Raw genomic sequence first — 26,239 nt, forward strand, 5'->3', positions numbered from 1 at the left:
CCAGATTCGGACTCAGTGGGTCGAGGTGAACCGACCCATGAATTTTGAGACCGAATGGCCACTATCTACACGGTCGACGGTGTGGGGGAAAAAAGAGGTCTCGAAATGACGTCGTTTTGGTGTATATTTGAGTTTTTTAACAACGTTTTGATGCTTGTGTCATGTCATAACATCGTTAAAAATTAATGGCAGAGTGAACAAAATAATTCAATCTGTAAAGTTCAATGAACAAAATAGAAAATTTGAAAGTATAGTGAGTAAAATAGGAGAGAAAAGTAAAGTGAGTGAGGAATGATGTAATTTACCCTAAATTTAGTTTATAATATTATATTTAATAATTTGTTTCTAATTTTTAATTGAATTTTATAATGAATCTTTATTTTTCATGAAATCGTTGTATTTTTAGTAACGGAGAAAGCGAAAAGAGAGAAAGAGAAAACGTGGGGTAAAATCCAAAAATAAGAAAGTAACGGAGGAGTTAAAGAGTAAAACTAAGACAAATACCGTGAAATGCCGACAATGAATGAATATTTTAAGTAACGTAAGAGCTTAATCAATTCGAAAGCAATACTTCACCTCTCCTATGTTGCCTCATACCAAATCTATTAATTAGTACCTAGAAAGCTTATTAAAAGTTATTTTATATTTGTATTCATATTTTTTATTTTGATGTCATGTTTAATGTTGTTAGATCACTTATATCTAACTTTATGAAAAAAAGTTAATTAATTGGATTAATATCGTTTATGTTTGGATTTTAATCGATCTTTAAATTTTAAAATATTGTAATTTAGTTGTTCAACTATTAATTTCATATAAAATCTTTCGATCAATCTAGCAATTTACTTTAACATTGAATGTGCACGAATTAACTTACCTCAATTATTAAAGGAATTGTTGTTAATTTTAAAAGTCACGGGTTCGAGTACCAACAGCTGTAGAAGGGTGATTGAGCGTTTATTGTCAAATAATTGAGAATACTTAGAACAAATACTATTATGTAATCACCTTAACTTAATAAAAATATACTTAAACATTAAATGTTAGTTCATATCTAACTTTAAATATATTTAAGATATATGATGTCGAATTTCAAATACGTTTAGACATGGTGCATTGACATAATAATATGACATATCACAAAATAGATTATGATATTAAATTTCCGGTAGAATTATTTTCTTTCTTTTAACGCATCAAATTAAAGATGCAAATATAGGAGATATGTATGTAAATTCGGATATCGGATATGATTTTATCCAAAAATTTAAATATCTGAAAATTTTAGATAACTAAAATAGTGATTCGTATCTTATTTGAAAAAAATCATATATTTGAATATCTGAATTGAATTTAAAATTTAATTTGACAAAAATAATTTTAAATTTTATGATTGAATGTAACTTATTTAATACTTCTATTATATTTTTTTGTATATATTCAATTACTCATACACAATAAATAATTAAATATCATAGTTTTTATTGGGTTACAACTTTAATAGGTTAGTGGTTTACTCATTTATTGGGTTTAAGGGTATCCAAAATCTAAAAGTCTAATATATTTTTAGTTTTTCGGATAATTCAAAATTGAAATTTATATGATCTGTATCTTATCCGATTATTCGATTTTTTTTAGATATCCGATTTGAATTATCCAAAAATAAAAAATGAATTGGATATCCGAATTTTTAGATCGAATAACCGGATCAATCAATTGTTCTTTTTGCACACCCGTGGCAGTAGAGGCATAATTTTTAAAATTTGATTAATGTGTTTCAAATATACTACTTATCATATCTAAACGATATTTAACAATAAAATGATGATTAGACTAACTAAATTATCTAATTAAAACAATGTTGATAATTTGAAGAATCTATTAGAATAATTTAAAGTTTGAGAACCACTTTAAAATCCAATCCAAATTCAGATAATAAGTAGATTGATATCGTTTAAGTAATGTCTCAGGCTCGAATATTTGTGTATGCAAAAAATATACTCATCGACCAAAATCAAATTTGCTATCAGATCGATCCAGAACCACTTTAAAATCCTCGTTAGGAGTCTTTGTATATGTAAAAAATCATCGTTAGTTTTTGCTTACACGGACGTCAAATGTTTCACGTCAGAGGATTGGAATTGTGATTTTTCCTTTTTTTTAGAGGATTGAAGTTGTGATTTCTCATTTTTTTCCTACCACCCAAAACTACTTAGTTTTGGAAGCAACCATTTTAATATTTTTTCACTTTATTTCTTTCCCTTTCCACCCGTGCTTTCTATCTCAGGCATAGTTGCTCCACCGCGTTGGCTGCCGTCGTCAGTGGTCGATCAAGACCAAAATTCACCAGTTGGCTCGCTTTGACCTCTTGATCATGGATCTGAAGTCCGTTTCTCCAAATCATCGTCGTTTGTTGTAGATCTTGGAAAAACTTCTCGACTCCTTTGAAGTAAGACACCTCCATTCGTCGCCGCATAGATCTCATTTATACTTCATGTTTCGTTTCATTGATTGAATCCAGTAAGTTTTGTTCCTTGTAAGCTTTCTTTATTTTTTTTAATATTTATGATTTTTTACTGAAATTTTGTTCTCCTTTTTTTAAGGAGATCTAATTATAGCTTTGTTTGTTTTTGAGGTAGTTTTAATGGTTCAATTTAAGTTTTGTTAAACAACTGGTGTTGTTTTGTTTCCGTCCTTGTATTAAAAAAAAGTATCATGAATTGGCTGTTATCGATCTGGATGCTTCAAGAAACCCCTGAGGGAAGCCCTCCTAATTGGAGATTACAAGCGGTGAAATGACTGTTATCGATCTGGATGCTTCGGGAAACCCCATTGTTACAAGTTGATCGGACCGGAATATCAACTTTTCTGATGCAACATCCATCTTCTAGTTGGTTATTACTGGTACCGTACAATTTAATGAGCTGAATCCGGGAATTTATGTAACTACTTCCAGCATTTGTGATTATCCAGTTCAGTTATAGAGCACAATGTAAGTATTTCATAATTCGGAGGTATTTTACGGAAGTTACTCGTGTTGGGATAACCTACTATCTTATTTCCCTTTAATCCATTACATATGGGAACAAGGGACAACCATTTCCTTATTACAATATATTATTTCATGATATAATCCTATACATGTAAATATAATTTTTGGTGATTTTTTTGATATAAAAATATTTTAAATATTTTAGGACATATTTAAAATATTTTTTTATTAAATCCCATATTATTATAGAGTCACGTCATCAATTTGTTAATATAAAAATTTTTGGTGTTACATCAACAAAATTAACAGTTCTGTTAGTTAAGACGTCAAGATAAATATTGATAAAATTAAATAACTTCAAGAATAAAATTGATAAAAAGTTTATATTCAAATTTTATCACGGGTTAATTGAATGTATTTTTTATATTTAGTGTAAGGATAAACCCAAAAAAATCACAAAATTTTAGGATGATTGTATTTTAATCATCAAACTTATAATACATTCATTGGACTTTTAATTCACTTTTATTACGATTAATATCATCAGCTGTTTTTAAAAAATGTTGATATGATACGTTAGAATCATATTTTATCATAAAACCTATGTTTTTTTATACTAATGGCAATAGTCAATTTTTTTTACTTATGTCGTGACCATCTGATATTTATTTAAAATAATTTTAATTGGATGAATTATTGTTGGTCAAATATGAGATTAATCGTTAAACTCTTTAAAATACATAGTAGGTTGGCTCAGTAAGGTAGCAGTCTAGATAAACTCACCTTCTATAGGCATCTTATTATCTGAAAGGTATATATGGGACGGGACTTACATTGAGATAGCAAGAATCTTTCCTTACGCAAACAAGTCATTCTCAACTACATTAGTAAGGTGGGAGAGTTTCAGTTGTGTTTGAGACTTAATGAAATGATGGTAAAGCTCTCGAGTAAGACGAGTGTTGCATTTAGTGACGACAATATCGTAAAAATGTCGGATGGTGATGGCACATGCAAAAGGAAACTGTTAATTTCCTAGCATTTCTCAACGGGCGTTTGATATTAACACTAGTGACAGTAATGAAAGTGAATTAAATGTTCAATGATCAAAATACAAATACACTAAAAGTTTAGTGACTACTTTTATAATTTTGTCTTATTTTAAGTTATTTTTTCTAAATTTATTATGATACAAGTTTAGATTTATCTTATTTATCGATGTGATCATACAATATAATGATTAAATTAAATTGTCCAATCCACAAAAAAACTACATTAATTCAAACGAAATTTTAAAATTCATTCGATAGATAAATTACATTATAAGATACACAAACTCTTTTTCTTATTACGAATTACGAAGATTTTATCGGATGATAACGAACGATCATGTGAATAAATTAACTATAAAATTTGAAACATTTGGACTAAAATATTAAAACTTGGGAAACTGGATGCTTGAACCACATCTAGCCCTTGGTAACAAAGGGCACTCGATGAAATCGGACCCAGAAGTGTCAACACACAAGTAAACTTGATAAAGTTGACTGTTGCCGGATGGATCCACATTGCACTCAATGCCCGGGGTATACCCAATCGCTTCATTTATAGCATCCCTAAAGTCCTCGATTTTATAGAATTCATCGTTTGGTTTGATTCCTACAAACACGAATTTCACATCGAGCTCGTTAATCCGATATTCACATTCAACGCGACTCAAAACCCGAATTCGAGTGAAAGAAAATGAATTCTGAATGTACCCGCATTCGTTAAAGCGTCGAGGAGGTTGGCCTTTCTTTTCAACGCGATTGCCGCCTCGAAGTACTGACGTCGGCCGAGTTCGGATTCGGAGCAAGTCCCGTGCTTGACCCATTCGTGAGTCCAGAACTTGATTCCGTCGTTGCTGGGACATGAAAGAGTGGGCCATTCCTTCTCCATTGTCCGAATCAGATCTGAGATCTATTTGTCGTGTAAATGATAATTTAGTATTAGTGTGAATAAACAATATGTTGAAAAAGTATAATGTGGATAAATAATTGGGAATTTGGGTGCAATTGGTATTAATTTAAGTTGAGAAAGACATTGGAACCAGATCGAAACATAAGTTGGGTGGTCTGGTCGCACTCCCAACAACATGGAAAGCAACGAAATGGGTAGTTGTTGTCGTGTAAGAAAAGTATTTTTATTAGCTAACCATATAAATTTATATATATTACGATTCAAGCAACTTCCGTAATTAAAGCAATAATTATTATTTTTAGAGGTTTCGAATATGAATACGAGAATTTATTTTTGGCCATCACTTCTGAATAGTGTGACAAATATATTGTACCTCGGATCTGTCGAAACGAGAGTCGGGATCGCAATTGGAAGGGTAGCCGCCGTCGTTGTAGTTAGGCCAGAGTCCATGGATCCCAAAATCTGCGGCAGGCTTCCCTGTCTTCGGATAACAACAACGCTGCTTCGAATCGCAGTAAGATCCAGGCCACTGTACGATAAACATGAACCGATATCATAACTCAAACTCCAAAACACGATAAATAGATAAACAGATAGATAGATATATATAATAGAAAAATGGTTTCATCGTGTTCATTTACCTGTTGAACAAAGTAGAAGAAATCAAAATCTTGTGAGAAACAAAGAACCGAAAAGGATTGCAGTACGAGAAGGTTTATGAGAACGATTGAACATGTGAAGAGTTTCATGTTTTCAGAGGGATTTTTTCTCTGTCTGAAACAAATGATGAAGGTAGGGTTTTGACAGAAGGATGTATTTATAAGGCAAGAAGGTGGTTAAGGGCATGGAATATTCATGGCAGCATATGCTTGTCATTGCCATGAGTATTAAATAGGGGTGGACTAAAAATTTATTATAATAGGGGTTAAAATATTTTTTATATTTCATAATTATAGTTTTTAGTTGATGGGTGGCTGTAATTTTTTTTTTTTTCAAAAAAAAATATTTTTAATATTAATTAATTTTAAATGGCGGGAGCCAAAGGGAGCCTTGGCCCCATGATGTTCATACCACAATAATATTTTAAATCACTTGAAGCTGCATTTGGATGATCAGCAGTTTCAATCGTAAAACACAAACCATGAGCTGAGAATTTAAATCACAAACCCTATATACGAGCAAATTAAAGAAGTAAAAATGCAGTAACTTTCAAACGTGTCTAAAAGGTATCCCCTCTATCCATGACGTGCATATAAATACGTAAACAAGAAGATTAAAGGGGCAAACTTATAATATTTTAAGGCTTAATTGTAAAATAAGTGTTTAAATTATATCGTTTTTTCAATAAGTGTTTAATTTTTTTTGAATTATCTTGGTACTTAATGTTACGAACGTTACTACTTTAGGTGTTCGGACCGTAATTGTCGTTAAATGACACATGTCACGCTCTGGTAATTTTGAAAACTTAAAAAAAATAAAAAATATTATATTTATAAAAAACCTATTTTTTTCTAGAATTACAAAAAAAAAACCTAAAGTTCCTAAAAATCTCAAATCTCTAACCCTAACATTAACCTCCCTTGCTGACCACAGTCGTCGGTGCCGACACCGTCCTTACTGCCTCCATTGTCAGTTGTCCTCGCCCATTCCTTCGTGGTTGCCATCAGAGTCATCGGGCTTCAATTTCACAATTTTACTTTAGGGTTCATCATGTTTAAATCATCGATTAGGGGTTCTTTGAGTGGTTATTTCGTCGGTGGCAGACCAGTTGACTGGTGGTTCGTCAATGGCAACGACGACAAACTTTGGTGGTCAGTGTAGGTATAGGGGTTGGCATAAAGGTTTTCAAAGTTTTGGTTTTTTTTAGATTTTCAAAAGTTCTTCGGCTTTTTTTAAATAAAATTATATTTGTAACGTTTCTATTTTAAATAAAAAATTTCAAAATTACCATAGCATCACACGTGTCACTTAATGAAGTTTTTAAACGGCAGTTACATCATGAACACCTAAAATGGTCACGTTTATAACGTTAGCACTTGGATGATTAAAAAAAAGTTTAGACATCTATTTGAAAAAAGGTATAATTTAGACACTTGTTTTATAATTAAGCCATATTTTAAGGATGATAAACTTATAAAGTTTTATTGGATAAAAATAAATAATCAATAAAAAATATAAACAAAATATCTAAAATAATAAGAATTCAAAATTTTGGACGGTTGAAATCAAATATTCTATTGATTATCAAGAATCTCATTAAGATCATCGACTTGATTGAAATCAAATTAAAAGTGATAACCAATAGAATAATTTACCCTAATAACTAATACTATTATAATTATATTTTCATATTTTATATAATCTACCAATAAAAAAAATAAAAATCATCTCATATTCATATTATATTAATACATAAACTCTTCAGCACTCTGCATATCATTATTGCCAAAAGAATAGGAAAAAAAACACTAGAAAATCTCTTCACTTGAATCAATCCAGAAGATTGATAAAAAAAAATAGCGTAAAGTACACAAATGATCACTCGACTATAGGATACTACTTTATTAAATCTATTGATTATTAAAAATTACAAATGGTCCTCCAATTATAGAGTGTTTCTTTGTTGACGATCGTCTGAACTAGACGTTAACATAATGATTGAATATGATAGCCGTTTGAGATTCTCGGATCATATTTATCAGTAGATTAAAGTTTAGCACAGAATACCGTCAAATTTTTAACGAAAAATAATTAGTTTGGAACCTAATGAACAGTCGGATAGCCATTTTGTAACTTTTAACAGTCGAGAGACTCAACAAAAGACTATATAGTCAGAGGACCATTTTGTAACTTTTAATAATCAAGGACTTAATAAAGTATATCCTATAATCGGGGACTATTTGTGTACTTTACCCATAACTTGGACTCCCTTTTTATTTTTTCCTCTGATTTTTCTAGTTTGTTTAACGAGTTTGAGAATGTTCATGTTCCCATTCAAAGCTGTTTTTAAGGGATTTTTCATGCAAGGTTTTTGGAATCGGAATCTGGAGCCGGATATCCTCAATTTCTGACGGGTGCATGTGATAATTACAGATTTTTATGTTCGCTATGTGTCGGCTCAATTCCACGTTCATATTGAACCCCGTTAATGAGGGAAAAAGCACTGTCTTCATTGTATGAATCCATGGAGGCAATATATAACTTGAGCTGGCATTTCAACAGTAAAATACAAGACGATGGAGCTGATAATTTATATGACAGACAGCATGAGCAAATCAAACAAATTACAAATTCAGTAATACAGCAGAGAGATTAGAAGGAAGGGAATTCGATCTCAGGCCCACATTTCCCCCCTCTAGGGAAAACAGGGCACTCAATGAGGCCAGACCCTGAATTGTCGAGGCACAGATACACCTGGTAAAGCTGGCTGTTCCCAGAGGAATCCCGGTTGCACTCGATCCATGGCGTGTACCCCGTCCCTTCTTTGATCGCATCCTTGATGTTCTCCAAGCTGTATGTGCTTCCATCCGGATTGATCCCTAAAAACCCGGATTTTTTTAGAAGAAAATGAGGGTCCGTTTAATAAACTGTAATCGGTTTTCTGGTAAATGTTTTACCTGCGGTTTTGAGAGCCTGGAGGAGTTTGGTTTGTTGCTTTAACCCGAGTGTTGTTTCGAAGTAGCCGTGTTGATCGAGGACGGACTCGGAACAGGTCCCGTGTTTCTCCCATTCGTGAGACCAGAAGGTTTCGCCGCTGCCGCTCGGACAGGCCAGTGTCGGCCAGTTCTTTCTCATGTTACCGATGAGGTCCGAAATCTGCTACGGTTTCGAACTACATTAATGGAACCGAAATCGGATACTTTAATGCATTATTTTTAAATGGTTACATAACAAATGTTAAAGCCACCTTGGGTTCATCAAAAGGGTTGCCAGAATCACAGTTTTGAGGGTAGGAACCATCGTTGTAATTAGGCCAAAGTCCATGTATGCCAAAATCAGCTGCAGGCTTCCCTGTTGTAGGGTAACAACAGCTGCTCTTGGCTGAATCACAGTATGATCCTGGCCACTGCAAAAAAAAAAAAAAAAAGGAAAATCAAAACAATCCCAGGAAAAAAACTGTTTTTTTCTTAGCAACCAAACAACTCACTTGTTGAACAAAATAGAAAAAATCAAAATCCTGGGAAACACAAACAACTGCCAGATACTGTAAAACCAGAAGATTGATCAAAAATGAAAACTTGGACTCCATTCTCATTTCTTCTCTGATTTTTCTAGTTACTGTTTGGAGTTTGAGAATGATTGATACAACGTTGATAAGAGCTGTTTTTATAGGCATTTAATGGCAGGTTTTTGACAGATACACTTGATAATGACAAAAATGTTTATGTTAGGTAACGTATCCGTTCATGATTTCGATTCCATGTTCATATTTAGCCCCCCATTATCGTTGTTAAATTTTCTCTCTTTTTAGGTGTGAATCCAATCAGGCAATTGCTGTTTTAGTTTTTTATTGTTTGGAGTGTGGTTGAATGATTGGGACAACTCACCAATGTCCGAGCACTGAATGTTGAGGATATACAATGTCTACCATAATTCGAACCTTAGTCGTAAATGAAATAATTTGAATTACAAAGATTATATATGTGATTGCATTTACATTTGAATATGTGTAACGTATTTCTTTTGACCTGCAAAATCAAGTTAGATGGTCACACTTGGGAGCAGATGCCAAAGCTACCTATGGGAATCAACCGTTTTTTTAAGACTTTAATTATACCTAGGGACGGACGTAGTATTTTACGTTAGTGGAGCGAACTTGAAGTTATAAAATTTTAGTGGACGAAAACAAATTTTTAATATTAAATATATTGATAAAATCTAAAATATATAGTAATTTTAAATTTTAGGAGGTGATGACTATCCGTTTAGGTCCATCCCGGAGTCTACCAATTATTGGGTTAGATGAGAGTTTGAGAATTTGCAGCACTTCACTGCGATTGCTTTCACATTCATGGATTAAATACCTCCCTCCGACATACTGAAGTCGACAAGTATTGTTTACACTATGAAGTCAATATTGAAGTTCTATTATCATTATTTTTTCAACTCTTTTGACGAAGTTCGAAATTTCGTCCATTTGTTTTTTTCTTACTTTTATATGATAATTTTAATTAAAATTTGCTTACTAAATTCATAATTGTATACAATGGCGGATTCATATTTTGCTCAAGGTAGACAAATGTCTATCTTAAAATCTATATTTTTTTATTAATTATTCATTTTATTGATTGTACTCACGTTAATGTTTTAGTTGCGCTCATACACCTACAAAAGTTTGTATTGTGAGTACAATTGTGTGTTTATATTATTACAATAATGTATGTATATGTTAACATCTCTGTATTGTGTTGTGATGTACCTTTTTCGGTTTCTTTGGCAAGTTGTACTTTCGTTGTTATTTTTCTATCTCTCGAGTCTAAAAGCATATGGAGTTCTTCGAAGTCTCCAAAATTATATATTCTTAGGTCAACTATACCCTCTTGACATGATTATTGGTAGACCCATGTGATCTATTGACAATAAGGTCTATTCGTCTTCTTAACCTACAAGTAGCCATCATCTCCTAGGTTTGACACCAACGTTAAGAGTATATTAAAAATCACCATGAAAGGATGAGGAGGTACTCTCACTCTTTTTATCATCTTCTTTGGTTGTATGACTCTCTTTCTCAACAATCACCGTCTGTGACTCTCCATCCAAATCAGAAGGGGTAAATAGACCAGTAAATTTGACCCGTACCCAATTACCCGAATCGATTTACTAGATTCGAGACCCGATATAGACTCGAATATGATAACCTAAAATTGATTTGAAACCCAAAATAAATCGAATCGAACCGTAACTGACCCAAATTATAATTGAACTTAAAGCAACCCAAACCAAAGTCAACCCGAACTGAAGTTAACCTAAATCGAAAGCAACCAAAACTGAAAGTTACCCGAACCGAAATTAACCTGAACTAGAAATAACCCGAACTGAAATCAAACCGAATTTAATTTACCCATATTCGATCCCATCCAAAATTTGACCTGATTTTAACCTGATAATTGAGTCTAAGTGAACAAATAATTTATTTATTATTATCCATTTTTATTAATTAGATAAATAGTAGAATGATATATATTTTATACTCATTTTATATTATATAACTAGTTAATAGTTCAATATAATATTTCTTCCATTAAAATATCATCTCTATATCCGATAACTTCTAAATCATTTCAAGACATTATTTGATAGGAAGGATTATAAAATAAAATATTTAAAACTGAATTATTCTTGCATGTCAAACTCAATTATATTAAAATATTTTGGAAAAAATTTGGTGTGTTAGAATACACATATAAAATAATTTAAAAAATTAAATTAAATAATATAATTTTTTTAGGGTTTGTAATTTTTAATTTGGGGTTGAGAATTGGGAACAAGTAATGTGTTTTAGTAAAATAATATAAAAAAATAATATATATATGTATTTTTTAAATATGATAAATGATAATAGTTATAATAAAAGTAAAAAAATTATAGAGAGTTAATACTACAATCAATCCTAAAATTTATTAGGATTTATAAAGTTATTCTTATACTTCTAAATATTATAATTTGATTTTCAATTTTCAATTTTCAGACCCGATACTAACCCGACTCTAAACCAACCGATCCGATTTTAACCCGACCCAAATTAATTTCAATAGACCGAACTAAACCCGAACCCAAACCCGATCTGACTCGACCCGACCCAAACCTAAACCGAATACATCCTAACCCGAAATGACCCATCCGAGTGACCCGATTTCCTCCTCTAAGGGTAAACTACCGAAATCCACCACAATCTTATTCCTTTCATCAACAACAGGTGCGGTGAGCGTGAAACACCTACTAACCATAAAGAAAAAGTTGAGATAAACCCTTATGAGCAAAGTGATCGATTCTACCTCCTATCTTCTTCTCAAAATCCCATAAATGTGACCAATATTTTCAGCCAATAACAGAAATCTGTGTATGATCCAATATATTACCTCGCTTATCACAACTTACAAAACGAGATGCGAATCTTGCATGCACAATTTCAGGTTTTTTAGGCGGTCTAACTGCAGCGGTAGCAGCAAAATCAATGACATGAGTTAATCTAAAAAACTCTTCAAGAGTCGCTAATCTTTCAGAACCAGGAAAATGGCCAACAATGGAAGAAGGAAGGAAGAAGAAACAGTCCCAAATATGTTATACAAAACACTTCTTATGAATAATTCGACCTACATAACACATTTTTGTTAAAAAAAATATTATTTAACTAAATAAATTTAGAATGGGTCCGATAATAATATCAAGAATAGCCAGATGGAGTAAAAATATTTATGTTCTGTAAATTATATAAATGACCACCCGACTATGGGTTTGGTCTCGAAATGACCATCATTTTTAAATTTGTGTCAATATGGCCACTGAAATATTCAAATGGTTTTAATATAGCCACCTATCGTTAACATTTAACAAAAGTATTTATGTGGCGTTAACAAAATTGGTATAATAAGGGCGTGGGTCCTTGTAAATTTACGTATTCACAGCGTTGGAATCTTGCTTTGTTTTCTTTCATTTTGGTCACTACTTGTATATGATTTGTTTCATTGTATTTTCATTTAATGCATTTTTATCCTGATTATGTTTTTAATTTGTCTAATATCTTAATTTGAGCATAAACTTTAAAATCTTGTATTCTAGTCATGTATTAACTTTATAGATTAAATCCCCTAGATTTTTGAATTAATAAATTTGATCACCAAGCTAACTTTAATTCTTAATTTTTAATTAGATCCTAATTTCAATTTAATTTAATAAATTTATTTCTCCAATCATTTCGTGACACATGTCACAATATGATTATAGGATTTTATTTAATTTTAATTTAATTAAGTTAATAAATTTTCAATCCAATCAAAAGGTGACACATGTCGCCTTTTGAATTGAAGTGAAAATAAATGAAGACAAGTTTTAATACTCAAGGGTAACTTGCGCATGCCTTAACCACTGAGCTAATTCTCACACTTGTTATTGAGATAATACATATGCTATATAATTAGTTCAAATTTAGGCAAAAAAAAAAAGAAGTTAAAACAACTTAATTGAATTTGAACTCAAAATGAATTAGTAACGAAACAAGCCTTATCCAATAAGCTAATTCTAATATTTATAAATTAATTATAATATTGTGTGTGTATATATATCTTATAGTTAATGATAAAAAAATAAAAACAGATAAGTAAGAACTTACATCTAGGTCAATTGAGAATATGTCAACACTTAAATCACTAAAATAAATCTAATAGTTTATTTATAATTTATTTATGATTTTAATATTTTAAACTAAATTTATTATTTTAATATTTATTTTTTAATGATTATATATATATATATATGAAATCATTAAAAATAATTTAATATTCAAATTATAATCATAAGAAAAAAAAATTAAGATTCAAATTATAAATTTATATTTTGATTTTGATTTTATATTGTGCTAGTGAGTTTCAATATGTTAAATAAAATTTTAATTTAATTTTAAATAAAATTTCATATATAAAATCACTAATAAATAAACTTAATATAAATAAATTTAATTCAAAAAATATTAAAATCTTAAATTAATTATAAATAATATATTCGATTCATTTTAGCATCATATTCTCAATTGGCCTAGATTTAAGTCCCCAATTGTCTATTTTTATTCCTATAATTAACTATATAAAAAATATTTTAATTGATTCCTAAATATTAGATTTAGCCTATTGGTTAAGCCTTTGTTTGGTTACTAAATGATCTTGGGTTCAAATGCAATTAAGTTATTTTCATTTTGTTTTTTGCTTAAACCTGAACAAGTTATATAACATATGTATTATTTTGTTAACAAGTGTGAGAATTGACTCCACAATTAATTCTAAAATCTAGGAGATTTATTCTATAAATTTAATACATGACTAGAATAAAAGATTTTAAAGTTAAGGCTTAAATTAAGGCATTAGACAAATTAAAAACATAATCAAGATCGAATTGCATTAAATGAAAATATAAGTAAACAAATCATATATAAGTAGTGACCAAAATGGAAGAAAATAAAGCAGTGTCCCAACATCACGAATACTTAACTTTAAAAGGACATGTGCCCTAATTATACTAATTTTATTAACTGCCACGTAATTTATTCCGTTAAATGTTAATGACATGTGACTATATTGAAAGCATTTAAATAGTTCAGTGGTTTTATTGACGCAAAATTGAAAATAAGTGGTCATTTTGAGACCAAGTCATAGTTGGGTGGTCATATATGTAGTTTATCCTTTATTTTTCTAAGAATGAACCGAACCGGAAATTTTCATGGCACTTTCGGTTAGGGATGGTCAAAATAGTTGTACTCGACAGGTTCCGACCCAATTAGGATGTTTTTTTTTTAATTTTCGGGGCTCAAGGCGGGACAGATTATATAGTAAAAAAATTTAGGGCAGGCGGGGCAGATTATATAGTAAAAAAATTTGGGGCAGGCGGGGCAAGACTGTGTTTAAGGTAAAAAATCACCAACCCGACCAGATTATTATATATATATATATATATATATTATAATTAGTATTTTAATAATTTTTATTTTTATATTATTAAAATATATTATTTAATTATTAAAAATATAAAATAAATATTATAAAATACATTAATTTAACAGTTTAAATATATTAAATAATTATAAAATATATTATTACAAAATATATTATTTTAATTATTTTAAAATATTAATATATTTGGGTTGTACTTTTAGTCTAAAAATCGGGTTAGATTCAGGACGAGAAAAAAAAAAGATAAAAAAAATCGTATTGTACCAGGGGTCGGCTATTAGCCCTTACATCGTCGCCTTGATTATGGACGACATTTATTGTGCGACACCAGACGGTGTCCCATGGTGTATGCTTTTCGCTGACGACATTGTCCTAGTTGCTGAAACAAAAACTGAGTTGAATAGTAGATTGACTATCTGGAAGACTGCTTTGGAAGAAAAATGTCTAAGGATCAATATTGAAAAGACAGAATATATATGTTCAAACTTCAGTGGGAACCAAACTGATGAAGATGTAGAAGTATGCATCGAAGGACACGTTCTACCCTCAAAGGATTGTTTCAATTACCTAGGGTCTATAATACATAAAGATGGAAGTGTAGATGATGACGTTACACACCGTATAAAGGAGGGATGGCTAAAGTGGATGGCTGCTACTGGAGTTTTGTGTGACAAGAAGGTGCCTCTAAAACTTAAGGGAAAATTTTATAGAATGACAATTAGACCAGCGCTGCTGTATGGATCAGAATGTTGGGCAATCAAGAAGGATCACATAAGGAGGATGGAGGCCGCAGAAATGAGAATGCTTTAATGGGCATGTGGTAGGACTCTGTGGGACATGACACCAAACTCTTCAATTAGGATGTCCTTAGGGGTGGTGACTGTATCCGAAAAATTAAGGGAGGGAAGACTACGGTGGTTTGGGCATGTCCTTAGGCGACAACCGCCGGATGCGGTCAGGAGGGTAGAGTCGATTACAGTCGAGGGTGCCAGAATGAGAGGACGACCAAGAAGGAAGTGGTCAGAGTGCTTGAGATCAGATTTGAAAGAGTTAGCCCTTACCGAAGACATGACCTCTGATAGGAAATTATAGAGACTTAAGACTAGGGTAGCCGAGTAGTTGTGGGTCACAACCATAAGGTGTAGCAACTCTGTCTTCTTTTTAATGCCTCTGTAGTAATTTCCATGACTTCTACTTTTTATTCGTTTATGTCATTGGAATTTATGAAGGATTAGAATTAGAGTAGCGGAGTAGTGTTGCTTTAGTTTATGTTTTAACCCATTTAACTTTATTACTTCTCATAACTTGCTATCAATGACTTCTGTGTATCTTTCTCTTCATGTTTTCTCTTTCTAAATTTAGCCGGGAATTACTTTATTGTCTATATGCAGAGATTTTTACACAGAAACTTATTTGCAGGGATTACTTCCCATTACAGGCGCACGTATGAAAACTGCATATGATGATTGTTTAACTATATATTTATTAATTTATTTATTTATACATACATTGGATTTTTATCTTTATTTTTTAATTTTTTTGACTGCCAGATATCTTCTACGAAGGACAACCTACTAACTTACCTCACCCCATCCCCTCACCCCATTGCATATGAAAATAAGATTTTATTACTGTCGTCGTCGTCGTCGTCGTCGTCGTCGTCGTCGTCGTCGTCGTCGTCGTCGTGGCAGCAAAAATACCCGCCCGTGCCCATCCTAATCCGGGTACTGGTAAATACGATTGAAACTTGAAAAATAAAAGCAAAACGAATAGGAAAAGAAAAAAAAACAATCAGATAGGGGAGAGAGAGACCTCTGAAAGTCACACTCTCCTCTCCGATCAAATCCCCATTCAAGGAAGGGGGACCGTAAAAATCCATTTTCAATACACCTTTTCGTTTTATTCAGTTTCGATTATAATTTAATTTCTTTTCCTTTAGTGTTCTTAACAATTCACATGCTTCCTCCCCAACTGTTGATATCTTAATGCGACGATCGGTTGCTCGAAATCGGGTCGATTCCAAACCCAAACCCACCGCCACCGCACCCGAAATGGATCCGATTAAGTTCCAAATCCGACCCAATTCCCGATCCACCGCTCTTTTTTCCCGAAACCCTAGTAAAACCAGGCCGACCCTTTCCATCTTTGCAGTTTCAATCGTCGTATCCCTCGCTTTATTGGTTTTCAGTTACATTTTCCTCTTCTCATCAGCGGAGTCCACAAAATTCGGAATCATAATCGATGGCGGAAGCACAGGAACGAGGATCCACGTGTTTCGATACAGAGTTGATCGAAGCAAAAACCTGGTTTTCGATTTCAAAGAAGGGTCAGATAGCTTGAAAGTTAATCCGGGCTTGTCAGCTTACGTGGAGCAGCCGGAAGCAGTATGGGATTCTTTGGAAGAACTTCTGGAGTTTGGGAGGAAGAAAGTTCCAAAAGAACTGTGGGGAGAGACGGAAATTAGGCTAATGGCGACGGCGGGGCTGAGATTGTTGGATGTTGAATTGCAGGACCAGATTTTAGAGGAGTGCAGGAAGGTGCTTAGGGTGTCTGGGTTTAAATTTCACGATGAATGGGCTTCGGTTATTACAGGTAATACATTGTGGGTTGCTTTGGTTGTAATTGAATATGTTGTGTTCTGAATCCGACATGTGAATAGGAATAGAAGAGTAGTAAGAGTTTTAAGTTCATCTTCAGTTGTAAGAATTAGAGTACTTGACCATGTTTTGCTTTTCTTCTTTTTTTGGTATCCGGGGCTTAAATAAAGATCACTCCTGCTGTCAAGGCCGGAAATATTTCAGTCTTGTGTTTATATTGTAGTTGCAAATCCCTGATCCATATTTTTAGGCTAATTTTTGAATTTTCTGTCTCAGGCTCTGATGAGGGAGTCTATGCTTGGGTTGTTGCAAACTATGCACTTGGTACTCTTGGAGGTAATCCTCTGGATACGACTGGAATTATTGAACTTGGCGGGGCATCTGCTCAGGTTTGTTGTTATCTTTACTCCTGTGTTTTGATCGAGTTAATTGGATTTTTCCACACCAGATTTTATTAGTCATTTGAGCTTCTAATTAATGGTCTCAGGCATTAGAGTTCCTTGAAGCAATTTCTTGTTTTATTTTTTACTACTAATAAACATAATTTTTCATCCTTTGAAGCTACTTCTTGTGTATTGAGAAATGATATCTCAGATTATGTCATAATCCATAAATCTTTCTTTGTTGAACTTGTAACTATGAAGTAGGTGTTTAGTGTGAGCTATGAACTACATTTTGTCGGCTGTCCAGAAAAAAACAAGTTGATGTCATTCCAAAAAACAGTCATTAACATGCAAAAAGTTATTGTTGTTAAAGACATTACTGCTGCTTAAAGCAACAGACGTTAAAAGAACAAGAAGCTATGACTTCAACTCATTGCAAATGCATTTGATGGCATTATGTATGTTCTTTACTTGGTGCACTTAATATATAATTTGAGAAGCACTTATAAGATCACCATTAACTCGCTGTTATACTTATTTCAGGTAACATTTGTCTCAAATGAGTTTATGCCTTCTAAGTTCTCACGCTCCATCAAGTTTGGGAATTTCACTTACAATCTCTATAGTCACAGCTTTCTTCATTTGGGCCAGGTAACCTTTGCATGCATCAGCTATTTTTCTACTTTTTTGTTTGTTGTGTTTCAAATGTAGGCTTCAAAACACTTTGGTTTTACTTTCTTGCAATTCAAATGATATGTTTGGATTTTTTCATGAGCCAAAATCAAGTGGACTGAGAATAGTTTTTTGTTCATTAATTCTGAAAGTGATAGTGACAATAACGATATAATGCAGATCTAACTTCTAACTAGTGTTAGTATTATTTCAATATAGCTTTGCATTGTGAGTTTTGTGAGATGTTATTAGAAATTCTGTCAAGAAATCCAAGGCTGGCATAGGAGCTTTTAACTTTTTTCATTTCCTTTTTCAGAATGTTGCTCATGAGTCATTGAGGGAATCACTTTTTAAAGGAGATTTCAGTCCTGGTATGTTTTTCTGTATTTGCTTTCTGCCAAAGTTTTGCAGGCTTAGAAGTGCTTAAAATTATGCATTGAACTCCAACTAGGAATTTCTCTCATGCTGGATTGTAATTTAATCATCTCCGTTATTCTTGCAATTTAAAGCTTAAGGAAGAGATCTGGATTTGAGTATGAACCCTATTTGTTATAATTGTTTTTACTATTTATGCTGGGTTGAATGTTTAATTCTAAAAGTTGTCTTCTTTAACTTTGGGCATTTATTGCCTATCCATGAGGGATGTACCGAAAAAGTTGTTTGAGTGAGTTTTTTGTTGGATATTTTCATAGAATCTGTTACCTTCAATACAGATGATATGGACTTACTAGTTAGTTAAGTAATATGGTTATATGGCTCAATATGTTTTTTCTTACCTTCATGCAGCTGCTGACTCTCTTCACAATGAAATGTATATAGATCCTTGTACACCCAAAGGTTACTTGCCTCAGTCATCGAATCTTTCACTAGGTTTTATGGCTGAAAAAAGTAAATATACTTCTGAACTTCAAGCTACTGGTAACTTCTCAGATTGCAGATCTGCTGCGCTAAGGCTATTACAAAAAGGAAAAGGTAACAAACTCTCTTAGAACCACTGAATCTGCATTACCTTGCACTACAAGATAATGATCATTATAGATTCTGAGTTACAGAGAAATGTTCCAATTATCACTGTTATCTGGGGTCAGTTTTCATGCCCAAGCTTCAAGGAAAATTTTTGGCTACAGAGAATTTCTTCTATACCTCAAAGGTATAATTATTAATGTCTCTGTTTCCTACTGGCTTATCTGCAAGCACATCCTAAACCCATGTGATATTTTCTTAGATGCATCGAGTTTCTGTTTCTTAAAAGGCTTCAATTTCTTTGTTTGTCTCCTCTTGTTTGATTAGTTCTTTAGGTTGCGCCAGAGGGCCTTTCTTTCGGATCTAATGATGGCGGGGCAACATTTCTGTGGAGAGGATTGGTCTAAATTGAAGAAGAAACACCAGTCACTTGATGAGGAAGAACTGTTGCGCTATTGTTTTTCTTCAGCGTATATTGTGGCCTTACTTCATGATAGCCTTGGAATTGCTTTGGATGATGAAAGGTATATTTCCTGCCTTACTAGTTCAGTGTCTTCAAAAGCAAAGACCAAGCAAGTTCAATGACTGTTTGGGCACCGTGGCTTTCCTCGATATGAAGCATATCAATTTGCAGATCTGTCTATAATTTTTATCACCTCTCTCACAATTGAACTTTTACTAATGGGATTCTATCATAAACAGGATCAGCTTTGCTAATCAGGTAGAAAATATACCACTCGATTGGGCCTTGGGAGCTTTCATATTGCAAAGCATGGCCAAGTTCGAAGTAGAGGAAACTGATTGGATAACTACCATTATCAGCAATGATTCACCCAAACTAATCTCCATCATTGCCATTTCTGCAATATTGATGTTCGTAGCTTGGTCTCTATCGAAATGGAGGAAACCCCAGTTGAAGACAGTTTATGATCTAGAGAAAGGACGATATATAGTGACTCGTATAGGCAGAAGTTGATATAATTGTCCGGAGGAGATCGAAAACATGCTAACAAGTTTGCAACCGAGGACGATCCAATATTACGATGGTATACTATCATTGTGCTTCCCTGGTTTACTATGCCCTCCACTTAAGGTCACAATATGAGCGGAAAATGTAAGATTGTATATCATCAAACTCTTAACATAGGATCGAAAGTAATCATGGGGATACCGAATAGAAGACTAGATTCCGATACCGGGAAGTCGTGAACCAAAAACCCTACTATTATACCACTTGCTTGTTCATTTGTACCTAGACTACAGAATCAGATAAAAGGAGTGATGCATTAGTTGTGGGGAGGAGAGGAAGGGGTTTATTTTCAGAGCTTTATCACTGCTTCTTCCTCAAATGCTGTGTTCTTAAAGTGCCTTGTAATTGCTTGTTTGAATTATCGTTGCTATTATTACATTTTGAAAAAAGAAGAAAATTTTATACGGTAACTCAAAATCATAAGAAGTTTACAAAGCTTAATTAGAAAATTTCTCTCCTATTTCTTCACTGTCCAATTTAACGCAAATTCCACAGTTTTCCTGGTAAAGGTAAATATATTTAAGACTTATTTTTCCTGTCTGCCATTCGTTCCATAACATTTTTCATTCTTTCATTTGTTTGGGAACCCCCGGGTTCGCTGCTCTTTCCCGGCGCGATTCGGGGTTTCCTTTATTCTTTTGTAAATAAAAAATTAATCGGTTGAATGAACCAGTAGAAATCGAAGACTTTTTTTGTACAGTTTTTGTCAAATCTGAATAAATTATGAGTGGTCGACTGGTGTTGAATGTCAACGGTCTGGTAATGCCGGAGCCCGTGCAGCCAGTGAGGTTCGATGTTGTTCCGTCAGAGGAGAATCCAAGGCCGCCGTGCTTGTCTGATTATAAGGAGAAGGAGGTCGTCAGGGAGGATGAGGAGGAGCCGCTTATTCAGTCGGCCGAGTGCAGCATTTGCCAGGATGAAGATTCCATTAAGAATCTCGAGACCGCATTTAACGAGGCCCTTTTCTTATCAAAAAAAAAAAAATTCCATTAAGAATCTCGAGACTCCCTGTGCCTGCAGTGGCAGCCTCAGGGTAGTTTCTTTCATTGCTATTATTTTTCATTTCTTTTTCTTGATAAGAATTCAAACCGATTTCACGATTCGGTTCTCATAAAATTTGTGCTAATTTCGCAATTATCATTACTTTGTTTTGGCATTTTAGAAATACTACATGAAATGAGATTTATGATAAGCATTTCATGAATTCTCTGTGTGTTTAAAATTGCAGTATGCGCATAGCAACGACAAAGGCAATATAAACTGTGAGATCTGTCATCAGGTATCTACTTGCTTTAGAATCCCCCGTCATCAATTACTGCAATTTGGTTTCATCATTTTCATTTATCGCATAATTTTGAACTAGAACATTAGGTTTTTGGTACAAGGAATGGAAAGTTTGTGGATTTCGAAGTAGTTCCACGAGAGTGGAAGAGGCTGAAATCGGCTGCTTTTAGAATTAGCCTTTTGATTTACAGGAAAACACTTTTATTTCAAGCCCCGGGTTCGATACATTTAGGCTTTGAATCGCTGCCGACGCCTTGTTAACTTAGTTCTATTGAAATTTGGTTGTTAATGTCTCATTGCTAAGTTAGTATGTGCTTTTCATTTGCCTTGCAGCCTTATCAACCTGATTATACTGCTCTACCTCGCGTCCAAACTGAAGAAACCACTATTGATATTGGTTATGTTTGAGGGACAACTGCTCTGTATGATCTGTTTGGAAGATTTCATCTTATTGATTTCTGTATGTCTTGTAGTGGAGTCTGGACAATCTCTGGCCTCTGGACTTGCGTGATCCTCGTCTCTTAGCCATTGCAGAGGCAGAACGGCAATTTTTGGAAACCGAGTATGATGAATATGCTGCATTAAATGCCAGTGGAGCTGCATTCTGTCGTTCGACTGCTCTAGTTGTAAGCTTTTAGTTGCAAAGCCCCATTTCATATTCAATTTCTAATCTTGTTTAACACGGTGCTCAACATCCTTCTTTAGGTGAATTTAACATTAATCCCTGAAAATTGGATTATTATCGTTTCTACTTATTAATTTACAAGCCATGTCTTGAGGAAATATTTTGATAAAACTGATTTGGAGAAAGGACTTTTCTGAGCTGTCTAAGCATTTTACTCGACAATCTTTATTTTCTCACACGGCATTGTGGTTAAGAGTCCATTTCTAAAATGATTGATTTTTCTCTTCAATTTTATCAGTTAATGGCGCTTCTGCTATTGCACCATGCATTTGACGTTCCAGATGCTGACTCGGACGAAGATGTGTATACTGTCTTCTCATTTGGAGTCATTTCTTCTTATATTGCATGGTTTCATGTTTCAGATTTTCTTGTTTTGTGCAGCTGTAATTCTCCTGCCATGCTACATCATGGCTCGGGCCATCGGTGTATTACAGCGACGAAGGCAAAGACGGGTTATTCTCGGATTACTTCTACTTCCAATTTGAAAACTCCATGTTTGTTTCTCTTCCTGAGGGGCCCCGGTTCTCTATATCTTTTTTTAACTACCACTCCTTCGTGTATTTCTTCGGACTGAAAACCGACCATATTTCTTCGGATAGTTTTTATATTTTTATTGTATCAGTATCAGGAAGCTGCAGGGGCTGCAATACAGGTTGCACTAGTGGGGGCATGCATTTTACCATCGCATCTCATCAGGTTAGTGTTTGAAACATGAAGCCCTGCACTGAAATTATATTGGTAGCTGATGAACAATGATGATCGTTCCAGTTTGTTCTCGTCCTATCGATGAAGCTTTTCTTTTTCTATCCATCTGCCTGAACTTGGTCCAGTCCTATTAAAGATGGAGACGAGCCAGGCAGCTTCAGTACTAGCCTGGAGCCCCTACACCTAATAAAAGATTTTCCAGGTATTCCCCACCCTTATAGTCGATGTCCACAAGTTCGGTTTAATTCCAAAAGAGCCTGAGCCAAAGAAATCCTTTTACCATCCGAGAAACCCGGCAACCAACATCCCCTTATGCGCCTATGGCTAGAGTGTCCAGGGGCACGGCACCTAGCTCAGCTGGAGAGGCCTAGCCTGATCTGAGAAGTGCTAGTTCGGTTCCTTGTGTCTTGTTTGAGCTCTGCTCCCATTCTCTATATCTTGATTTTTAATTTCAATTCATTTTCTTTTAATTTTTTTCACATGCCTGACACTTATATCCATTACTTTAGAGATTTGTACGAGTATAATCTTTCAAATATATGAAAAATCTTATTAAAATATCGAATGTGTGATGGCACATTTCGTACCTGACACTTGTCCGAATCCGGTTAGTCCGAGTTGTGTGGTGTGTGGTGAAGTAGGGAGGAATAAACAAAATGGAGCACCAAATTGTCTTTTGTTTATCTACTCTATATTTACCACATTCGAATAACATTTGGGAATTGTTAAAAATCTGAAATGCTAACCCCACTTTCAGACTCCACTTAGTTGGTCACGTCAATGGATGCCCAAGCACTTAGTGGTATTCTCTTATGAAGCAAATGCAGCATGTATTCTCACGTGCCCTCGACCAAACTTGATCATCATCTATCAGAACAACCTTAAAAGTAAATGCCAGGTAAAGATTCTGCCTTTAACTTGTGTGCTTTTGGTAACATCTCATTTTGCAGTGTCTACCTGATGGAAAAAAAAAGTTTGTGTCTGTCTCAAATTGTTTGGTCTTTCAATTTTGTTTATATATAAAATACTCGATTGTTTATCTTGAAACCGGTTTGGTTTATGTTCCGATACCCGCAAGATCGAGACATCAACATCAGTGTCTTCCTCGGGTCGGAGGTTTTGTCTCCTGAATAGGTCTCAACCCGGGGTCGATAACAATGCCGTCGATATCCCAACTCGGTGAACTTGTATAGCAGGATATCAACAATACTAAGAATCGATTCGATTCCGTACTAAACAAGTGTTTAGGGTATGGATGCGTTGGAAATGGAACAGTGGAAGAGATGATGAAAGGCTTTATCTTTTGTTTAAATCCCTTTGGTGTTTTGAATGGGTCAGGGGTTCAGGCAAGGCTGACTGTGGATGGTCTCATTAGCACAAAGACCGTCGAGGCTGCCTCCTTCGGTTTAAATCAAAGTTTTAAAAGTATCCCCTTTTAGACCAACCTCGAGAATCTATAACATCCTTTCGCTTTTTCTTTTCTCAAGTAGCAGGTTTTATTTATGTTAGATTTTATATTGTTACCTTACATCTAAGCCAAGACGATCAAAATATTTAATTTTTAACTCGGATTTCTTGAAATTCATGTTCGAAGTGTATGTTACGAAAGAAAGAATCGAAATTGGTATAAGGTTGAGTTTAAAATAAGTAAATCTCGAATTCGTTTAGGACGTGATTCATAATTTAATTATCTTTATATTTATTCAATATTTTTGTAATGTTCAATTGGACGACAAAAGGTGTAGAATCAGAACATTAATAAAGACCAAGATGAAGTGAAATGATATGAGCAGCCACCATAGTTAGCCCCACATCTCGAGAACCCGAAAGTGCAAGAATTTATGCTTTAGAATGTTCCAAGTGCATGTGACATTTTGCATATTTTAATAATAAAAAGAAAAAGAAAATAAATAAAGCAAAAATATGCATATAATACTACCTACATTTAAACAAATTGGGGGGACAAAAGACAAGTTTTTTATTTTTGAACTGCCTCTTCTTTTACATAAAATATATGTGTATTATATGTATTCACTTTCACTTTAAATTCGCATTCTTTTAATGGGATTCAGCTTTGGTTTGCTACTGTTGCAAAGCATCTAGCTGTTCTTAGTGGTCCATGTCCATGGCTTCTGCCTTGACCAGTCGTTCCCATTAAAGAAACCCTAACAACACCCTTTTCTTACCATCAAAGGAACGTCTTTATTTTTATTACCCTTTGTTTAACTTGCAGCAATTTTTATCCATATAGAACACTTTTATACTTTCTTCGGATCTCTTTCACGATTCACACTCTCATTATTGTTTTTTCCGTCTATCGATGTCTTTCATTATCATTTTTCCGTCTATCAATGTCTTCGAAAGAATTCTTTTCTGATCAATTTTTTAAAAAAACTTACCTCTCCTTATCAGTCATGATCCTTTGATTAGAGTCAAATCTATTGTCAGGTGACTATATATATTTATTATGCCAACTTACGAATAGTGATCATCGTCTACATGACACTAATACGGAAGATTATCACATAATCTCTTAATCAAAAATGAGAGAAAGGATATTTGACTCCACTTCTTTCTCTACCTCTATGGAGGTAAAGGATACTATTTATCATTTGCGTATTGATTTTCCATCGTTAAATAATCGAATATAATGGTTTACTCAAATAAAAAAAATTAAAACATTTACAATCGCCACAATCTAAATAGTATATCATCAATAAATATATACCCATCATAATTATAACACGTGTCGAATCCGGATTAGATACATTCTAGAAGTATGCTAGACCAGGGGCGGATGTACATGGCTCCCTAGGAGAGTCATTGCACACCTATTATTTTGATAAAAATGTTAAATTTAATTTAATTTGTTAATAAGAAAAGAAAAAAAATAAGAAAATTTGCATACCCAATTTTTTTTAGAATAGGGTATTAAAATTTTAGATCCCATTTTTTAATTTCTAGATCCGACACTTTACAGACAGGAATAAGTGAGTCCCAAGTCGAATGTACACTTAGGAACCGGTCGGATGATGTGGCAGACAAAACACTGTGGCAAATGATATAATTTAGAAGGAAAGCTTAAAGAAAAAGATACTTGGCTTCTTAAGGGTATTATTCCAATTTCCAAAAACCCTTTATTCATCCATGTCAGATTCTTCTAAACAACAGCCCTAATTTGCTTTATATTACTGCAGACTTGTGATTTTTGGTGAATCCCAAAACCCCATCTTTTAATGTTGGGTCCCTCCATGTCTTTGATATTGCCTTTAAAGCCCTTTCCAAATCCAACAGGACAGGACACATAAATAAC

The 26,239-nt window shown here is 33.6% G+C and overlaps 4 protein-coding genes and 1 long non-coding RNA gene across 5 annotated transcripts; 3 read left to right on the forward strand and 2 right to left on the reverse strand.

Moving 5' to 3' along the window:
* Window positions 1-1,814: 1,814 nt before the first annotated feature.
* Window positions 1,815-5,717, reverse strand: LOC120181195 (ribonuclease 3-like). Its single transcript, XM_039186376.1, has 5 exons — window positions 5,590-5,717; window positions 5,322-5,477; window positions 4,750-4,948; window positions 4,418-4,648; window positions 1,815-1,833 (listed from the first exon to the last, which is right to left on the reverse strand). The coding sequence occupies exons 1-4, from the start codon at window positions 5,695-5,697 to the stop codon at window positions 4,425-4,427; spliced, it is 687 nt and encodes a 228-aa protein (XP_039042307.1). The 5' UTR covers window positions 5,698-5,717; the 3' UTR covers window positions 1,815-1,833; window positions 4,418-4,424.
* On the forward strand, window positions 2,254-3,007 carry LOC120181197. Its single transcript, XR_005521740.1, has 2 exons — window positions 2,254-2,520; window positions 2,712-3,007. It is a non-coding gene; the product is annotated as an uncharacterized LOC120181197 (long non-coding RNA).
* A 2,383-nt stretch (window positions 5,718-8,100) lies between the features above and the next one.
* On the reverse strand, window positions 8,101-9,255 carry LOC120181143 (ribonuclease 1-like). Its single transcript, XM_039186343.1, has 4 exons — window positions 9,096-9,255; window positions 8,856-9,014; window positions 8,566-8,764; window positions 8,101-8,487 (listed from the first exon to the last, which is right to left on the reverse strand). Exons 1-4 carry the CDS (start codon window positions 9,201-9,203, stop codon window positions 8,261-8,263), a joined length of 693 nt encoding a protein of 230 aa, XP_039042274.1. The 5' UTR covers window positions 9,204-9,255; the 3' UTR covers window positions 8,101-8,260.
* A 7,152-nt stretch (window positions 9,256-16,407) lies between these two features.
* Window positions 16,408-20,613, forward strand: LOC120181206 (probable apyrase 6). Its single transcript, XM_039186383.1, has 8 exons — window positions 16,408-17,199; window positions 17,481-17,593; window positions 18,131-18,238; window positions 18,576-18,630; window positions 19,046-19,231; window positions 19,312-19,409; window positions 19,550-19,746; window positions 19,925-20,613. The coding sequence occupies exons 1-8, from the start codon at window positions 16,593-16,595 to the stop codon at window positions 20,196-20,198; spliced, it is 1,638 nt and encodes a 545-aa protein (XP_039042314.1). The 5' UTR covers window positions 16,408-16,592; the 3' UTR covers window positions 20,199-20,613.
* Window positions 20,614-21,014: 401 nt separating this feature from the next.
* Window positions 21,015-24,365, forward strand: LOC120181150. Its single transcript, XM_039186347.1, has 9 exons — window positions 21,015-21,209; window positions 21,481-21,531; window positions 21,870-21,938; window positions 22,010-22,162; window positions 22,460-22,546; window positions 22,584-22,673; window positions 22,844-22,917; window positions 23,052-23,128; window positions 24,265-24,365. The coding sequence occupies exons 1-9, from the start codon at window positions 21,015-21,017 to the stop codon at window positions 24,363-24,365; spliced, it is 897 nt and encodes a 298-aa protein (XP_039042278.1).
* The last annotated feature ends 1,874 nt before the right edge of the window (window positions 24,366-26,239 follow it).

Source organism: Hibiscus syriacus, unplaced genomic scaffold (genome assembly GCF_006381635.1).
Source record: "Hibiscus syriacus cultivar Baekdansim isolate YM2019G1 unplaced genomic scaffold, ASM638163v2 tig00112517_pilon, whole genome shotgun sequence".
NCBI classification, from domain to species: Eukaryota; Viridiplantae; Streptophyta; class Magnoliopsida; order Malvales; family Malvaceae; genus Hibiscus; species Hibiscus syriacus.

What these genes read in the sequence shown, in the direction of transcription:
- LOC120181150 (XM_039186347.1), top strand. Translation starts at nt 21,015, where the DNA reads ATGCCGGAGCCCGTGCAGCCAGTGAGGTTCGATGTTGTTCCGTCAGAG. An exon ending in ACTGTGAGATCTGTCATCAG is followed by an intron (nt 21,532 to 21,869) that starts GTATCTACTTGC and finishes TTTGCCTTGCAG; the next exon opens with CCTTATCAACCTGATTATAC. An exon ending in CCTAATAAAAGATTTTCCAG is followed by an intron (nt 23,129 to 24,264) that starts GTATTCCCCACC and finishes TGAATGGGTCAG; the next exon opens with GGGTTCAGGCAAGGCTGACT.
- LOC120181195 (XM_039186376.1), bottom strand. Translation starts at nt 5,697, where the DNA reads ATGAAACTCTTCACATGTTCAATCGTTCTCATAAACCTTCTCGTACTG. An exon ending in CTCGTTTCGACAGATCCGAG is followed by an intron (nt 4,949 to 5,321) that starts GTACAATATATT and finishes CACGACAAATAG; the next exon opens with ATCTCAGATCTGATTCGGAC. An exon ending in CGACGCTTTAACGAATGCGG is followed by an intron (nt 4,649 to 4,749) that starts GTACATTCAGAA and finishes TCGTGTTTGTAG; the next exon opens with GAATCAAACCAAACGATGAA.
- LOC120181143 (XM_039186343.1), bottom strand. Translation starts at nt 9,203, where the DNA reads ATGAGAATGGAGTCCAAGTTTTCATTTTTGATCAATCTTCTGGTTTTA. An exon ending in ACCCTTTTGATGAACCCAAG is followed by an intron (nt 8,765 to 8,855) that starts GTGGCTTTAACA and finishes AAACCGTAGCAG; the next exon opens with ATTTCGGACCTCATCGGTAA. An exon ending in CCAGGCTCTCAAAACCGCAG is followed by an intron (nt 8,488 to 8,565) that starts GTAAAACATTTA and finishes CCGGGTTTTTAG; the next exon opens with GGATCAATCCGGATGGAAGC.
- LOC120181206 (XM_039186383.1), top strand. Translation starts at nt 16,593, where the DNA reads ATGCGACGATCGGTTGCTCGAAATCGGGTCGATTCCAAACCCAAACCC. An exon ending in GCTTTCTTCATTTGGGCCAG is followed by an intron (nt 18,239 to 18,575) that starts GTAACCTTTGCA and finishes TTCCTTTTTCAG; the next exon opens with AATGTTGCTCATGAGTCATT. An exon ending in TAAAGGAGATTTCAGTCCTG is followed by an intron (nt 18,631 to 19,045) that starts GTATGTTTTTCT and finishes ACCTTCATGCAG; the next exon opens with CTGCTGACTCTCTTCACAAT.